The sequence below is a fragment of the Dermacentor andersoni genome, chromosome 6 (genome assembly GCF_023375885.2).
Source record: "Dermacentor andersoni chromosome 6, qqDerAnde1_hic_scaffold, whole genome shotgun sequence".
Classification (NCBI taxonomy): Eukaryota; Metazoa; Arthropoda; class Arachnida; order Ixodida; family Ixodidae; genus Dermacentor; species Dermacentor andersoni.
The window spans coordinates 22,410,868-22,425,943 of NC_092819.1; the positions used below are offsets into that span (position 1 = coordinate 22,410,868).

At 45.7% G+C, this 15,076-nt stretch overlaps 1 protein-coding gene across 1 annotated transcript in view; it reads left to right on the forward strand.

Annotated features, from left to right (window-relative positions):
• LOC126521351 (uncharacterized) overlaps positions 1-14,120 on the forward strand; it is a 28,092-nt gene extending 13,972 nt beyond the window's left edge. Inside the window, exons 10-20 of the mRNA XM_050170035.3 lie at positions 3,277-3,406; positions 4,402-4,449; positions 5,419-5,442; positions 6,780-6,821; positions 7,619-7,753; positions 8,469-8,704; positions 9,599-9,720; positions 9,830-9,944; positions 10,984-11,145; positions 12,168-12,284; positions 13,359-14,120. Coding sequence (XP_050025992.2) covers positions 3,277-3,406; positions 4,402-4,449; positions 5,419-5,442; positions 6,780-6,821; positions 7,619-7,753; positions 8,469-8,704; positions 9,599-9,720; positions 9,830-9,944; positions 10,984-11,145; positions 12,168-12,284; positions 13,359-13,508 — 1,281 coding nt within the window. The 3' untranslated portion in view covers positions 13,509-14,120. The remainder of the gene's footprint in view (positions 1-3,276; positions 3,407-4,401; positions 4,450-5,418; positions 5,443-6,779; positions 6,822-7,618; positions 7,754-8,468; positions 8,705-9,598; positions 9,721-9,829; positions 9,945-10,983; positions 11,146-12,167; positions 12,285-13,358) is intronic.
• The last annotated feature ends 956 nt before the right edge of the window (positions 14,121-15,076 follow it).

Below are 15,076 nucleotides of genomic sequence, written 5' to 3' on the forward strand. Positions count from 1 at the left end.
GAGTATCGCAACACACTAAACGTAGCACCCATACCACGGAACATGGATCCCGACCTACAAAAAGCACGCAGAGAAGCGAGGGCTGAATACCTACAAAAGACTCTAGCACCCCAAGAAACGACGGTATATGTGGACGCAGCCACATACGCTAGAGCCGCGGGGCAGAGCAACAGCAACGCGGTAGCAACGGTGATTGATTCGAACCTACGCGAGGTCACCAGCGCATCACTACAAGGCTGTACGATAGTCGAGGCTGAAGAAGCGGCCGTCGCTCTAGCGGCAGCGGAGGGATATCGGTCTAAACGGTCTCTAACGATCCTTACAGACTCACAAACGGCGCGCCGCAACTACCTACGCGGCAGAATAGGGCACGGAGCGCTCCGCATACTCCGCTCCGGAGACCACATAACACAACGACAAACAAAAGAAGAACCAATTAGGCATATATGGACGCCGGGACACACGGGAGTGGCAGGGAACCAAGAGGCGGACAGGATAGCTCGAGGGTACACTTATTACCGAGCATCCAACGTAGGCTACCTCGAGGGGACCGAACCTGTACCTCAAGACTATTCGGCGATACTAAATTACTACAAAGGCTGCAGAAAGCGGTATCCACCACCGCACAACTCCCTTAGCAGGGAGGACTCTGTCGCGTGGAGGCAGCTACAAACGGGCTCGTACCCGAACCTAAACGTACTCAGCAAAATTTATCCCACACAATACAATGACAAATGCCCCTGGTGCCACGAAACACCCACGCTGTATCACATAATGTGGGCATGCCAGAAGATAGACGTGGTACCCGTTATACCAAACCCGATTGCGGAGCAATGGGAGGGAGTGCCCTCCAGCGATCGCCAGGTCGACCAAGAAGGTCTGATTCGGCGAGCACAACTGGCAGCAGCATCCAGCGGAGCCCTGGACTAAGGGCAACCGACCGTTGTGCTAGAAGATGGATGAAGCCATCCGAAGACCGCAGAAGACCAGCGAACCTAGAGCTGATAAAGTTTTTCACTCACTCACTCACTTAGTCAGTGTACTGAGTTCTTACGTGGTGCAATCTGTTAAGAGGAACCTTTAGCTGGAGACCGACTCCTGTTTCGCTATTCAAATATATGTCAAACGCAGAACTGCTTTTTTAAACAATCGCTTGACCAATTTGATTGAAATTTCTTGCATTTGACAGAAGCGGCTGAATTTCAGTGATGATAGAAGCACAATCTTGAATTAAGAGTAAGAAGGTTTTACTAAAATTGCTGAAAATCTATGTTCCAAAAAACTAGAGGAACGACGTTTACAAATCCGTAACTCTCTACAAAAAAAAAAAAATACAGGTATCATATTTCTGTAAGCTGCATCAGTTAGGGCACCTAAATCGGACAAATTTGATATACGAATCGACAGCCTACGCAAAATTGTTACAATGTTTACGCGGGTTTTGCAGAAATCAAATTTGACCGCTTTAGATATGTCATTAGGCGCCTTTTACAGAATTGCGCTAGCCTTTTGTCTTTGTTTTCTTTTCTTGATAGTCGAGTTTTCTTTTTATATTGCAATTCTCAACAATTCTTGTAACAAAAAATGAAGGCCTAAATAAGTTTCCCACAGTCACAAAATTTTTTGCCTAAGTGTAGCAAACCTCATCAAAAATCAGTGGATTCGTTGCTGCGAAAAACGATTTCAGGTATTCCAATGTATCTAAATCAGAGCGATGCTAAAGCTTCCTCTTAAACTGTGCTTCCGAAGTTGGTCACTCTACATCACCGTGTATATATATATATATATATATATATATATATATATATATATATATATATATATATATATATATATATATATATATATATAGCTTAACAGGCTAGTGATTTGGGAACGCAGGAATTATAAAGCTATGACAGACTGGTAGGACGATAATGGCGCAGGAATTACAGGAAAGAAGAATCGCAGACACAGTGATGTCTAGCTGCTGGAAGACCACGGTAGGAAACCACCAAGCCTCAGGTGGTCAAAATTATTCCTGAATCCCCCATTACGGCGTGCCTCATAGTGAGATTGTGGTTTTGCCACGTAGAACGCCAGAATTTATTATTTTTTTCGCGATAGGAAATACGTGATCGCTTTCACCCGCCACCATTCCCGTACCTTGCGGTACTGTCCACGTGTCAAACGGACAACATCCTGTCTCGTTCGTCACTCCTGTCGTCTCACCATCAATTATGCTCAGAAGTATCGAAAGTTGGGTGTGCTGGTATGTATTCATGACAGTTCCAAGCAGGGCAAGAAAGCGCAGGTAAAGGGCACAGAAAACACACCGGATAACGTGTTGTTTCAAACAGATCACGTGTTGCTTCAAAACAATTGTGCAGCGCTTGTCCGGTCTTTTTCCTCTGCCCTTTGTTTCTCCTTGAGCTGCAAAGAACTTACTTACATATAAAGGTCAACTCTGCGTTCACTGACCGATTTGAAGACCTCCGATACGGGAAAATATAAGTACATTTTTATAGCAAGAGACAAGAAGCAATAATCTGCTGCCCCGGCAGTCATTGGTGAAGGATAATTATCTTTCAGTGCAGAAGCGTTGTTCTATGGCCACGTTTCCAAGTAAATACCAGTAAAAATAGCACTTAGTTCTCGCCTCCCCTAGAACACGCTGAATCAGCGAAGATGCAAAGAAAAAAAGGCTGTGCAAGAGTTGAGCCTCTAGAGCCGACTGGCTGCTTTGTTGCCGTGTTGTATCGTATGGCTAGGTTGGCTTGGTCGCCAAAACACTTTCCGCCGAACATCTGTAATGGAACTGTCGTCCGCAGCTGGCGTACAATTGCGCCGTTGTGTAGTCAACAGGTCGGACACTCAAACGACGTCCACGGCGTCGTGAAAGTGCTCATGAAGTCTACATCCGGCTAATCTAACCAATTAGAAAGATCGCGCATGAACCAACCCCTCAGATTAGCCACCTGCGCTTATCCACCCTCCCACACTATCTCTCTCTGTTTCTCTTTCTCACACAAACACGCGCACGCGCACACACGCGAGCACGTTACCGCTTAAACGCCGCCTCTGAAATGAACGTCTGTAAGCAGACTTCTTCCTACAATTGCCCTTATTGTGGAGAAACCGACCTTAGCGAGTGCTTTCCACGAACTACGCCCACATTGAGCGACCAATTTCGAGTTGCATGGAAAGTCTACACGTACGAGCTATTTATTGCCTGTTAAAAAAAAAAAAAGATAACAAGACGTGCTTGACTGTTAATGTGAACTTACCTTCACGCAGGTGGAAAGGGCTGTAACTCTGTACCCTCGTCTGTGCGTGGCTGCATTCTACCTTGAATACGAAGACTCGATGGGCCTCTGCCGGCCCAAGTTCTCACGGCTATACGAAATAGCCCAAACACTAAACAGAGGCGAGCACTATTGAATCGTTGTAGCGCAATGCGCAAAGAACGTTGTCCGATTAGTTGGTGCATATGCCGAGATTTTAGGCGAGTTAACAAACGACTAAGGTAAAGCGATCTTTCTGTAAGAATTAACGCCGTACATTGACATTTACCCAGCCACTTGGTACACATTTACATGTGCAATGCCTCTTCTTGGACGCGCGGAGACGTCGAAGAGAAAAGGGGCGTAATTTGTGCTCGAGCTGACAGAAACGTACCAGGCTGATATAAATAGTGCGGAATGCATTACTGATAGTAGTTCAATTGCAGTGTATCGTGGGGATTTCATGACTGGAAATAAAATTGCTGGACGATATATTTATTATATAAAGCTGGCCTTCTCGCGTGTGTTGCATGTGAGCTAATTGGCCTTCAGCATGCGTACTTACATTGAGGTAGTTTTTCACGAAGATAGCTTTAGCTCTGTTCCGGTTCCGTGTCCTCCTTGCGCCGTATTTCGGCATAAAGCTTCCGTAATAAACCTCATTTGCTGTCCAAGAACAATGACATTGAAAATGCTTTGTAGAGGTTGTAGAGAAAAAAGAAAAAAAAAGGACCTCGATATCTTGCACAACAAACTTTGTCAACCGCCTCACAGCGTTACGCTTGCCGTCAAGTTATTGATTTCTTTTTCGTTACTGTTGAAATGCTGCAAGATACTCGAATCATTAGCCCTAAAAGTCTATCTTTGTTAATATTTTAAAAGGGGGGGGGGTTAATGTGGTATACAAAAAAGTGTTAGACGTATAGAGGAAAGAAGATCATTTACAATTGTTCTTTCATTCCTCCAGCCCATTTCAAGCAGTGCTTAACAAAAATGATTGCCCCCTAGTAGCACTACAAATGTTGGTGTCTAGAGTATCCAAACACGCAGAGGTACGAAAGTACGCGTATAAGCGGAAATACCACGCAACCATGTCATGCGGGGCAACGTTTGGTGTGATAGTAAATGCTTTGTGCAGGTCCCGTGGCAAATTTGGTCGAGCTGAAACCACCGATCAACAATGGAGGTAAACAAATCCTTCGATACCTTTTGCATGCCTGGGTGCTCCGCTGAAAAGAAAAAAATGAAGTAGTCTATACGACGAGACATGCTCTTTTTCTCAATTTTATTAAGTTTCGCAACTGCGCATTATGACTTCAGCTGGTTGCACACTCTAGCCTGTAGCTTGGTTTGTCCAAAAAGAAATCGCAGTTGTCACCATTTTAAGTGCATCTACAGATTGGTCACCGTTCGGTAACACATCCAGAGCGTTTATTGAGACGGCGGGAAAGATGGGGGGTGGTAGAAGGGGCGTGGGGGGGGGGGGGTGGTGGACTAGCTCGCTCTTATTAGGTGACTAACTTGTCGTTTCGCAGTACTCAGGACCAATCGAGGCGTTAATTCAAAAAATAAAATTAATTTTGGGTTTATTTACTTGCCAAAATCACGATCTGATTTTGAGCCAGGCCGTACTGGAGGACGTCGCATGAATTTTGACCATCTAACATGTGCGTAAATCTAAACATTGCCTTTTTTTTTGCCTTCCGCTCCCGTCGGAATGCGGCCACCGGGGTGATCGAACCCCGGATCTCGAAGCTCCGCTTTCAGCCGATGCCGGTTTGGGCCTGTTAGGTTGGATCGGTTTTGCCAATATAAATGCGACCACACTGTGAGGGTGAGCAATAAACCACAACGTCGGCGCAATCTACAATTTGCTTATGGTTATTAGTCAGGGAGGAGACGTGTTCCCCTCGGCTATTGTCGTCTCGTTCACTCTTACAGGAGAAAAGTGTCGCAGTAATGTTTCTTTGCAGTATCTACTGGTAAAAGCGTAAAAATATGTGTACATAAAGCTTATAAAGTATAATACTGCAATGTACTAGATCTAGACCGATCCACTACGTGCACATCAATGGAAGGTGAGAAAGACTGCACTTAAAAACAAAGGTAGCGGCACACAGGATACCACTAAGAACGCCTTGCATTTCGTTTGCAGATTCTCGTGCTCGGCATGGAGCAGGTAAGGAACTATCGATGTCGTTTTACGTACCGAAAAGGGAACCGCGTCATGCTCTCGTAGTAGCATGCAGAGCACGTGTAGTTGGCTTCAGGCTTCACGTTCCGCCCCTTTGAATTACACTCGCGGGGGCATTCACAGCATCTATGCTAAAGGACTCCACACCAGGTTTGAGCATTTTAAACGGGCGAGCGCGGTGCCTAGATCATGCGGTGACGATCGTGTTTGCAAAAGTACTGCACCCAAGTAAACCGTCGAAACAGCTGAAAATCCAAGCAAAAGCCCACGCGTGCTCTCATTCTCAGAGCAGCCTTCCTACCTTTCGGCAGAAACGACGTCAAGGCAGTCGCCTCCGCGTCCCATGAACAGCCTGCATAGAGTGCAGAAATAGCCAGCAGAAACCCGAACTTTGAAATTCCCGCGAAACCCCGAGTGCGCGAAACCGCCGCTGGAAATGTTACTTTAAGCAAGTGCACGAATAAAGTGGGAGGGGGGGGGGGGGGTGCAACGATCGTGACATGAATGTCACGTGAACCATCTTCTGCAATATGGAGAAAGGCATGGGTGGATTGGGAAAGGTAGGTCGCGTCCTCGCACAAGTGCTTTTGAGATTTCACTTGCAGCTATCTCGGCTACCGTTATACCTTTTATTGTGTTTGTTTGTTTGTTTGCTTGTTTGTTTGTTTGTTTGCTTGTTTGTTTGTTAGTTTATTTGTTTGCTTGTTTGTTTGTTTCTATGTTTGTTTCTATGTTTGTTTGTTTGTTTGTTTGTTTGTTTGTTTGTTTGTTTGTTTGTTTGTTTGTTTGTTTGTTTGTTTGTTTGTTTGTTTGTTTGATGCTTGCAGCAGAACGCTCCCATGACGCCGCTTTACGATTTCTAGTGAATAACCATTCTTTGTGTCCGTGTCTGGTTCGGGACGCTTAAAGTGCGAGAAAGCCATCAAATCAGTCACTATTTCTGACTCGGTATTTTACGACAGCACTTTAGTGTCTGTGGTAGTGCGATATTACAAATGTGCCGTATCAACGTACCTCAACTGAAAATGCGGTGATGCTGCGAGGCAAGAAAATGCAAACAAAAGAGAACCATAGTGCTGATCTTGTCGACCAATTCGTCTCGCATCTTCCTGTTTCCGCTTTGGTTTGCTTGGACATCTCAGCACTGCCTCATCATTCTCTAATGTATCCTTATGTATCGGTTGCTCGGCGCTGCAGTGATAGTTGCCCTGAAGGTTAGGTCGTGGAAAAGTGAAAGTATGCCTGAAAGGGATCAGCTATATGGAAATGCAGCCGCGTAGTTAGATCATTAGTAAGCGCCGTGTTTTCCAATGCCCTTCCAGAGGCGACAACTGGCAAGCCTGAAGAAGAGCGAACGGGGCGCCGTAAGTACCTCCGACTGAAGGGAAGGCGATGCTCGCGATTTAAGAAGTTTTGCCCTCGGAAGCTTGTATCTAAATGAATGGTAATTGAGAAATTGTATTTCTCCACATTCAGTGCACTATATTCGATGTGGTTTTTTATGTTCAAAGGAAAAAGTTATAATCTACCTACTCTATGAAGCATATCTTTTATTTGGACAATCTATTTCTTAATGCATTTAAATTAGGAGTGCCAAAGCGGAAAAAAGTGCATGTTAGTGAAGCGTGTAAAGGCGGTCACCTGGTCCAGATAGACAGTGGATGGGAGAAGTTGGAGGATCTCGGAGTACACGCACCTCGACGCGTCAACACCACTGCAAAACAAAACATACACGACCAAAGTATAGGACTGTCTAAACTGTACATTCGCATGTCAAACACAATACAATACGCGCAGGAGTGAACAAAATATCACCCAATGTATTTCATCTGTTTCATCGTTCATGTATTTCCACAATCGGCGCAATATTGCTTAGTTGGCAACGAAGTCGCTGCTCATTGTGATTGTTGCTGTTGTTAATTGTTAAACAATTTGCAATGATGCCATGTTGTACCATTCCTCAACTATCTTGTTACCTTTTCTATAGCTTAGCGCGGAAACTTTGGGCAGAACAGACAGAAGTCGAAACACGCACAGACAAGTTCCTTCGCGCTAAGCACTAGAAAAGATGTACCAACGAGGTCTAAAGTGAAGTGTCTTAGAATGTTCTTCCCATCTCGCTCGCTGACTGACGTCAAGCCCGCCCACACGTGTTTTGCAGCGCATAACCTCATTTGCGTGATGACGGAGAAGACGAGCGTGGAGCAGCAGTTCCCGAATGAAGCTTGCGACTTCGTGGTCTTCATGGACCTCACATACAACGGTCAGGAGGACAAACTGGTGCCAAAGACCAACGGTTCGTGGTAATCTTTCCCAGCCGCAGCCTCTGCCTAAAACGTCGCGAAACCGCTGCATCGAAGTCCCGTTGCATGCAAGCTGACCACTTACCACGGTGTCTCAGCGGCTATGGTGCTGCGCTAACGAGCACGAGGTAGAGCGCTCGATTCCCGGACGGGGTGGACGCATTCCAAATGGGGGCGCAATGCAAAATCGTTCGTTTGTCGTGTTTTGCGTGCACGTTAAGGGAACCCGGATGCCGTTGCAGGGTGACATCGCAGACATCGGCCAAAGGGAAGCACAAGGAGGACATACTAACCATTTCGGCAGATTCCTGCGCCGTTCCCCTGAAACGACGAACAACCAACAGGACCAAATTGCAACGCTCACGCGTACCGTGAATTGGGTGCACGGTAAAGAGCCTCAGGTGGTCAAAATAACTCCGGAGCCCTCCACCACGGCAACGCACTATGCTAATTCGGTACATTAAAGTCCACAGTTTATGATTAACTCAAACTGATCGCGCGTCGCTACCATCTCTTCGAGGCACGCATCAAAAAATTCAACATCAACGTCATTCTCTGCAGCGACTTAGTGTGCGAAATCCTAGCGGTGTGGACCGCATGAGCGACACTCAGCTGAATCTGTCCTCCATACCGATACCTGTTCACGGAAATAAACTTGAGATCGTTCGCACGAATGAGGTCACTCTATCACCTCACGGTGCCTTTCAGGCTCGGGCTTCGAGCTGTTCAGCGCGATGGCGGCCAACGGCTCTGGCAACCACCTGGTGGCCGTCAGCCACGAGGACATCCGCGAGTGCGTGGACAAGTGGAAGGACCCGCTCGCGCTGTCACACTTCGTCATCACCACCTCGTCGTGGATCACGAAGAACAAGTTCGGCGGGCTCGCCTTCCTCGGGGTACATGTCCCCAACGACCGCTTACCTACGCTGCACAAGTTGCTTCAGGTGAGACTCGCACGAGTAAAGCAGGGACAAAATGCCCTTGCCGGCAGTTAAGGGTGGCAGAGATCCACTGAATCAGGAATTAGAGCGAGCTTAAAGATTGCTGGAGCCTAGCACTGTGTTTTCAAAGCTCTTGGAAAACTTCATTATGGTGATGGTTGTTAAGCAACGACGCTGAAAATTGCAAGCACGTGCTTGCGGCTTGTAGAAACACAGCCATTTCCTCTAAGTGCTGGGACGAAGCCTGGTAAGAACGCAAGAAAAGTTCGACCTATAAATAACTGCTCATTCAGTTAGTACATGCTAGCACATCGATGTGGCTGTTGTCTTTACTTTGTTCTCTCTGAAGCGCTGTTCGATTGCCTTCTAAGATTGCACCAACCAGCCCAGTTCAGCACACTCTCTGATACTATAAAGTACATTTGTATGTTCCGGAAGCATCTCAAAAGAGATGAGTACAATGCTGATAAAGTATTTCGACATGTTTTTATACCGCTGCCACCGTCTGTAGGGGAGGTAATCTGTAAGGGTCTACCTAGTGGACTCGTCCATTTCTTCTGCTGTTGAAGCTCTGATTGGCTGGGCTGGGCTGCTCGTCCGCAGCAACCAGACGCCACAGCCAATCAGCACTTGAGCAGCAGACGAAATGGACATGTCCACTAGGTGGACTCTTACAGAATACCTCCCCAGTTCTTCAGGGGTATGGAAAAGAAAAAGAAAAATTTTCGCACATACGCGAGGGACTCTTCGTGGTATATATGAATCTAAGATCGTTAATGTGACTCCTCTACTCGGCGTCTCAATGATCAGGTCTTAGCATACGAAACGTTTATTGCATCGAATAATAGTAATAAATCTTTTTAATAGAAACAGCGCTGGGTGCCACTTTCAATGCAGAAATTCCACGAGGCGTTTAAGGAGAACCAGCCGCGGTCGCTTTTACTGATGTTCGCCATCCAGGTGAAGAACTACAAGTCAGCTTCCGTCGAATTGCTTCAGAATCTGCAGAAGATCGTCAAGTAAGATTTCTTCACTACACAAACGCGGAGCAAAGTGGGGCACAGGTACATAAGCCTGCGTACATAACTTTCTGAGGCACCGGGTTGACGAAATAGCTTCTGTTTGCAGGGTGGTCGACTACACCATCCTGGAGACGCACCACTCGAGGCCTTTGACCACGTGCAGTGCTCTTCTACCTACGTCATTTAGAGAGTACAGCGACCTGGCCGACAGTGTGCCCGTGGTAAGTATCCGAATAGTGACGATCGTCACGACCAGCGCTGCGAAGGCCGCATCGGGGCTAACGGAATCGTGGCCTCCGAGATTGCAATGGCGAACCGTTGCTCCCGTGCACTCTCGGAGGCCACAACATAATATTAGTTGAAATAGCGAATCTAGGAAATAAAACCAGAGCAAGCCCGATGCTAACCACGTTGAAAAGAGACGCATATTGTCACGTTGTGCTGACGGTTAATAACCCCAGTGGTACAACGCAAGTCACAAAACTAACCTTTGATCAGACGAACCTGTGCCCATCAAAACAAGCAACACTCGGCGCACTGATAGCTGTGAGCACACTCGTCGATCGTCGAACTCTCATGTGCGGATCAGACGCGCCGGCTATTTATGCGTGGTTCATTGAACCTTCCAACGTAATCGCTAGTGCTCGCGTAAGTGCTAGAATGTGCATAAATATTCACGTCGCGCACACGGTCTGGTTACACACGGCTTGGCGACGACACAAGCAGTAGATAGAGCCAGCGATAATATTTGGGAAGCTTCCTATACAGAAAGGCGCGTCTTGCGCTGAGCGTTAACGTTAACAGTAAATTCTTTAGGACGTCAAATGTGGTACCAGGAAAAAGGACAAACGAGCACGCGTGTCAATATGCGCAGCGCAGTCATCTAATAACGTTTCACTTGAATCATGCATACATGCATAACGTTAAAGGTAAATACCATCAGGTAGCAAAGAAAAGAGAAAGGCAAAAAAAGAGAATGCACCAGTGCGTGTAAAAGAGATGTGGTACAGAAAATCACCTATTGTACCCTCGTGACCTAGAACAACATCGAGCTCCTCGACGCTCCTCGACGCAGTTCCTTTATTAATTGCACTAGTAGCTTGATCGGCGCTTTTCTCCGAAACGATACGCGCTCCTGGAACAGCGCTCCGCAGAACTGTCCGAAATGAAGTTGAATGTAGCACGAGCAGCTTCCAGCGCTCCGTTGCCTTCTGGAGTGATAAGGCACGCTGCAGCGTCGTGTAACGATAATGTGCGCAGGTGACGGCGCTCGAGTGGACCAAGCAGCTGCAGAACAGCGTGCAGCCACTGCCAAACCTGTGTTTCTCGCTCAACCTGGCTTCACTGCATTACACGCTCAAGACGACCACCAACAACGTTGGCGCGCCCTGTGACGGCGAGACGCTCATTCCCTACAACAAGGCACGTGCTCTACTGCGCTTGCCTTCACTTTCAGGCTAAACGACGAAGCGAGGCTTTCAATTGTATTTGAAGACCCGGCAAACCGAAAAGCGGTTGTATTCGAGCCATGCCGTTTAGTGCATTGAAACATACGTTTACAACATATATAAGAATAGACAATAACACAATAAGTTGAGTGCAGAAGTTCTCACAAAGCATTAAACACGAAAGAGTTGAAGAATCGGTTGCACTTAACATGCAACCAAGTGCTTTAGATATCATGTATATTAAATTTGCAGTGCATGACTTGGTTCATGCAGAAATCGCATGCGCTGGTTTGTAACAGTCGTTTGCACGAGCTCGAACACCTTGTACTCGCCGAGGTATTATGTCAGCAACAGGTAAGCACTTGGAAAGGGTTCTACAGCGCCGAAGAGGTTTACTCAACGCGACCTGAAGTACGAAGGACAGCGTATGTCGAGATGTCACTGTCTTCTGAGAACACGTATTAAAAATCGTAGTCACCATCGCTTCTGCCACGCGTGCTGTTCAACATATTTTTACAGGTAGAAAGGCAAATGAAAATGTTTACAGGCTGTTTGCAGGTTGTATGCAACTGTGATGGTGAAGTCAATATGGCTTAAGAACCCTATGCTGTATTCTTCGTCACAAAGCATAACCTTGCCTTATTGCAATGCTGTAGCAGTATGATATGATGGCTCGTCGAGAATCTGGTTTCACGAAATCGCTACGGATACGACGCAACGGAAACGCATATTAACAATAAGGTTCATGTTCTAAGATTTTAGGTTATATGTCCCGAAATCAGCGCTATCTTGCTTTGGTTAGCTGCAGAAGCACGAAAAAAAAAAGAGACAGATATTGAGACGTGTGTCCATCATCTAAGGCCATCAACCGTGTGATCCCCTGAGCTAAGCAGGTTTGTGCTTTGTCGGTGAAGCAGTCAGTTCGACGACACAAAATATGTGTGCACTTCCGCAAGAGCAAGGCCTCGTCTTTACACGACGCCACTTTGCGTGCAGACATGTTCCAGAGACGACTGGGTGGGCCCCATTCAGGACGAGCGGGCCATCGCGGCGTACCACTACCGAAACAACCAGTGGCAGTCTTTCCTCACACCCGACAGCATCACTAAGATGGTAAGTTCGATTCACGTGAGCGGGGTTAAAAAAAATCTGAATACAACAAGAATAGGAGGGGTAGCAGTAAACGAAGTTACTTGTATGTGTTAACAAACTAATAAAAGGGTTCTCTATCTCCCTTTCTCTACCAAATGAATAAATAAAGTAAATCATAGGGTTTTACGTGACAAAACCACCATCTGATTATGAGGCACGCCGTAGTGGGGCACTCCGGATTAATTTTGACCATTTGGGTTTCTTCGACGTGCACTAAGTACACGGGTGTTTTTGCATTTCGCCTCCATCGTAATGCGGCCGCCGTGGCTGGGATGTGATTCCGCGACCTCGTGCTTAGCAGCTCAACACCAAAGCCACTAAGCAACTACGGTAGATCATATGCTACCAAATACCTTACAATAAATATACAGTAACTCTAGGAGTAAACGGAGCCCCAACTTACTGTATAGGCTGGACCATAATTGTCAATTACGGAACTGCACCACCGAATGCTCCTTTCAGACAAAAATTCGCACGAGCAGCTGAAAGAAAAAAGAGTTTAATTGCCTGTTGCCAGTGCGTGTTCTCGAACTTGTTAATGGATCGTACTTTTTCTTTTGGTATTCTTGTGGGTGAAATGCTTTAGAAAGTCAGTAATAAGCTGCAGCACATAAATAAGGGGAAACGAAAGACCGAATGTATTTTTTTAGATCTTTCATGGTTGTGTGTTGTTATCGAATGTTACAAGGAGATTCTTTTTGTACAAAGGAATTGAACCACCCGTAAATAAACTTGAAAATGTTGGCCACAACAATAAGTGGTTTATTTTATGCGCCTCCCTCAATGCACAGTTAGGTCGAATTCCACACGAACCTTTCCTCCTCCCCCCAACCAACTCCCCCCCCCCCCCCCTATTTAACACCACCCAGGCGGCTTCGCTCAGGGATTATGACATATGGAACCAAGTGTACCAAAAGCTATACGTTGGGCTTTGTCAGCTTGACGTAAATTCTTCGCAAAGTGTCTGCACATTTATTTAACTGAAATTGCTCTTTCTTACCTTTAGTTTTTCTTTTTTTTTTCATTTTTAACCAGATGCGACTTGCACTGAAGGTAAACCCGAGCGTATGCGCTGCGGCCTACTACGTGGACTACGAGGATTACCAGGGCCTGTGCCAAAAGAACGAGACGTTCCCGCGACTTACGGCTCTGCGACACGTCCTCGATCAAGTCAGGACGCGCTGAACGGCATCCGTCACCCAAATGCATCACTGGCAGTCCTTGAAATGAAGATGCTCACATGTCTCTCCATGCACGACACTGTCTTTCTTTCTTTTTTTTCGCACTTGTTGGTGCACAGCTGCAAAAGAGCGGGCAGTTCGAGTACAGTACACCGTAGATGTTGTACTAAAATTACTATGGGGAATTGTAGCGCTGGGATCGCTCGGCTACCATGGAAATAATATATAATGATGATCAGTGCATGAACATGCGTCTGGTCTTTGTGCCTGTAGCTTCGTACGTACTTGCGGATTTACTTACAGCACAGTATCTGCCATTATCGTTACAGCATGGTATCTGCCTTTGTCGGCCCATATTTCGAAGCCATACTTTTAAAGGCAGAAAATAACACTGTGCGCACATGCAGAATTATGGCGAAATGTCGCATTTATAACTCAACAAAGCTACAGAGTCTCAAAGCCGTTCGAAACCAGAAGGACGAGAAGTTTAGGAAAGCCCATGTACTAACCATCATTCCCATACCGCCACCCTTGCAGTTCCCGAATAGACACTAGTTGCCTCTAGTAATTATTGTATAGGAAACTTGCAGTACTCGAGGAAGGTGGCACTAGAGGAACTGATCGGACGGCCACCTCACGCACCCTGAAAGTCCATTAAAGTCAACCAAACCCTTCCTGTTGACGAAATAAAGCTGTTACCACCACCACCACCACCTACACATTCGATTGAGACGCCCTTAAGAGGAAGCTTTAGCTCGAGTGCTCCTATCTAAATACATGTAAAAGGAGAATTCGTTTTTCTCGGCAACCACTGCACCAAATTTGACGAGGTTTGTTGCATTTAAAAGACAAACTTACAATCTAGTGACTGTTGGTTTCGAATTTTTGAGTTAGGTCGTCAATGTTTTATTAAAAATTGGCAAAAATCGAAAATTTTCAAAAAACGAAACTATCAAGTTTACAACTCTGTAACTCAACCACTAAAATAGATAACACAATTCTATGAATTGCATCTAATAGTACATCTAAAGCGGACAAAATTGATATGTTACACATGAATATAAAAAAAATTATTCATAGGGAAATACAACTTTTGCAATACCGTTGTAACCAACGTAATAAATTGACGTAAGATGTAGAATGACATATTGAATTTGTCCGCTTTGAATGATCTAATGGATGCCGTTTAGAGAACCGCGATATCAGTTCTTGATGCAGAGCTATGAATTTGTAAACTTCGTGCTTCTATCTTTTTCAGACGGTCAAATATTTGAAAATCGTTTTAAGAAAATTCAAGCCCTAAATCGAAATTTCGCTTCCAACAGTCACTAGAATTTAACTTTCTCTTTCAAATGCAACAAATTTCATCAAAATCGCTCCAGGGGTTATCTCATAAAAACGTTTTTGCGTTTTACATGTATTTGAATAGGCCGCGTCGGAGTTGGGCCCGAGCTAAAGCTTCCTCTTAATAGTTGGCAAGCCGAGGGCGTTTCAAGGAATATTTTGAGTAACATTCTATGGACGCGCGCAGAAAAAAAAGGAAAGAAATGTGTTATCACGTCGTCATCCATC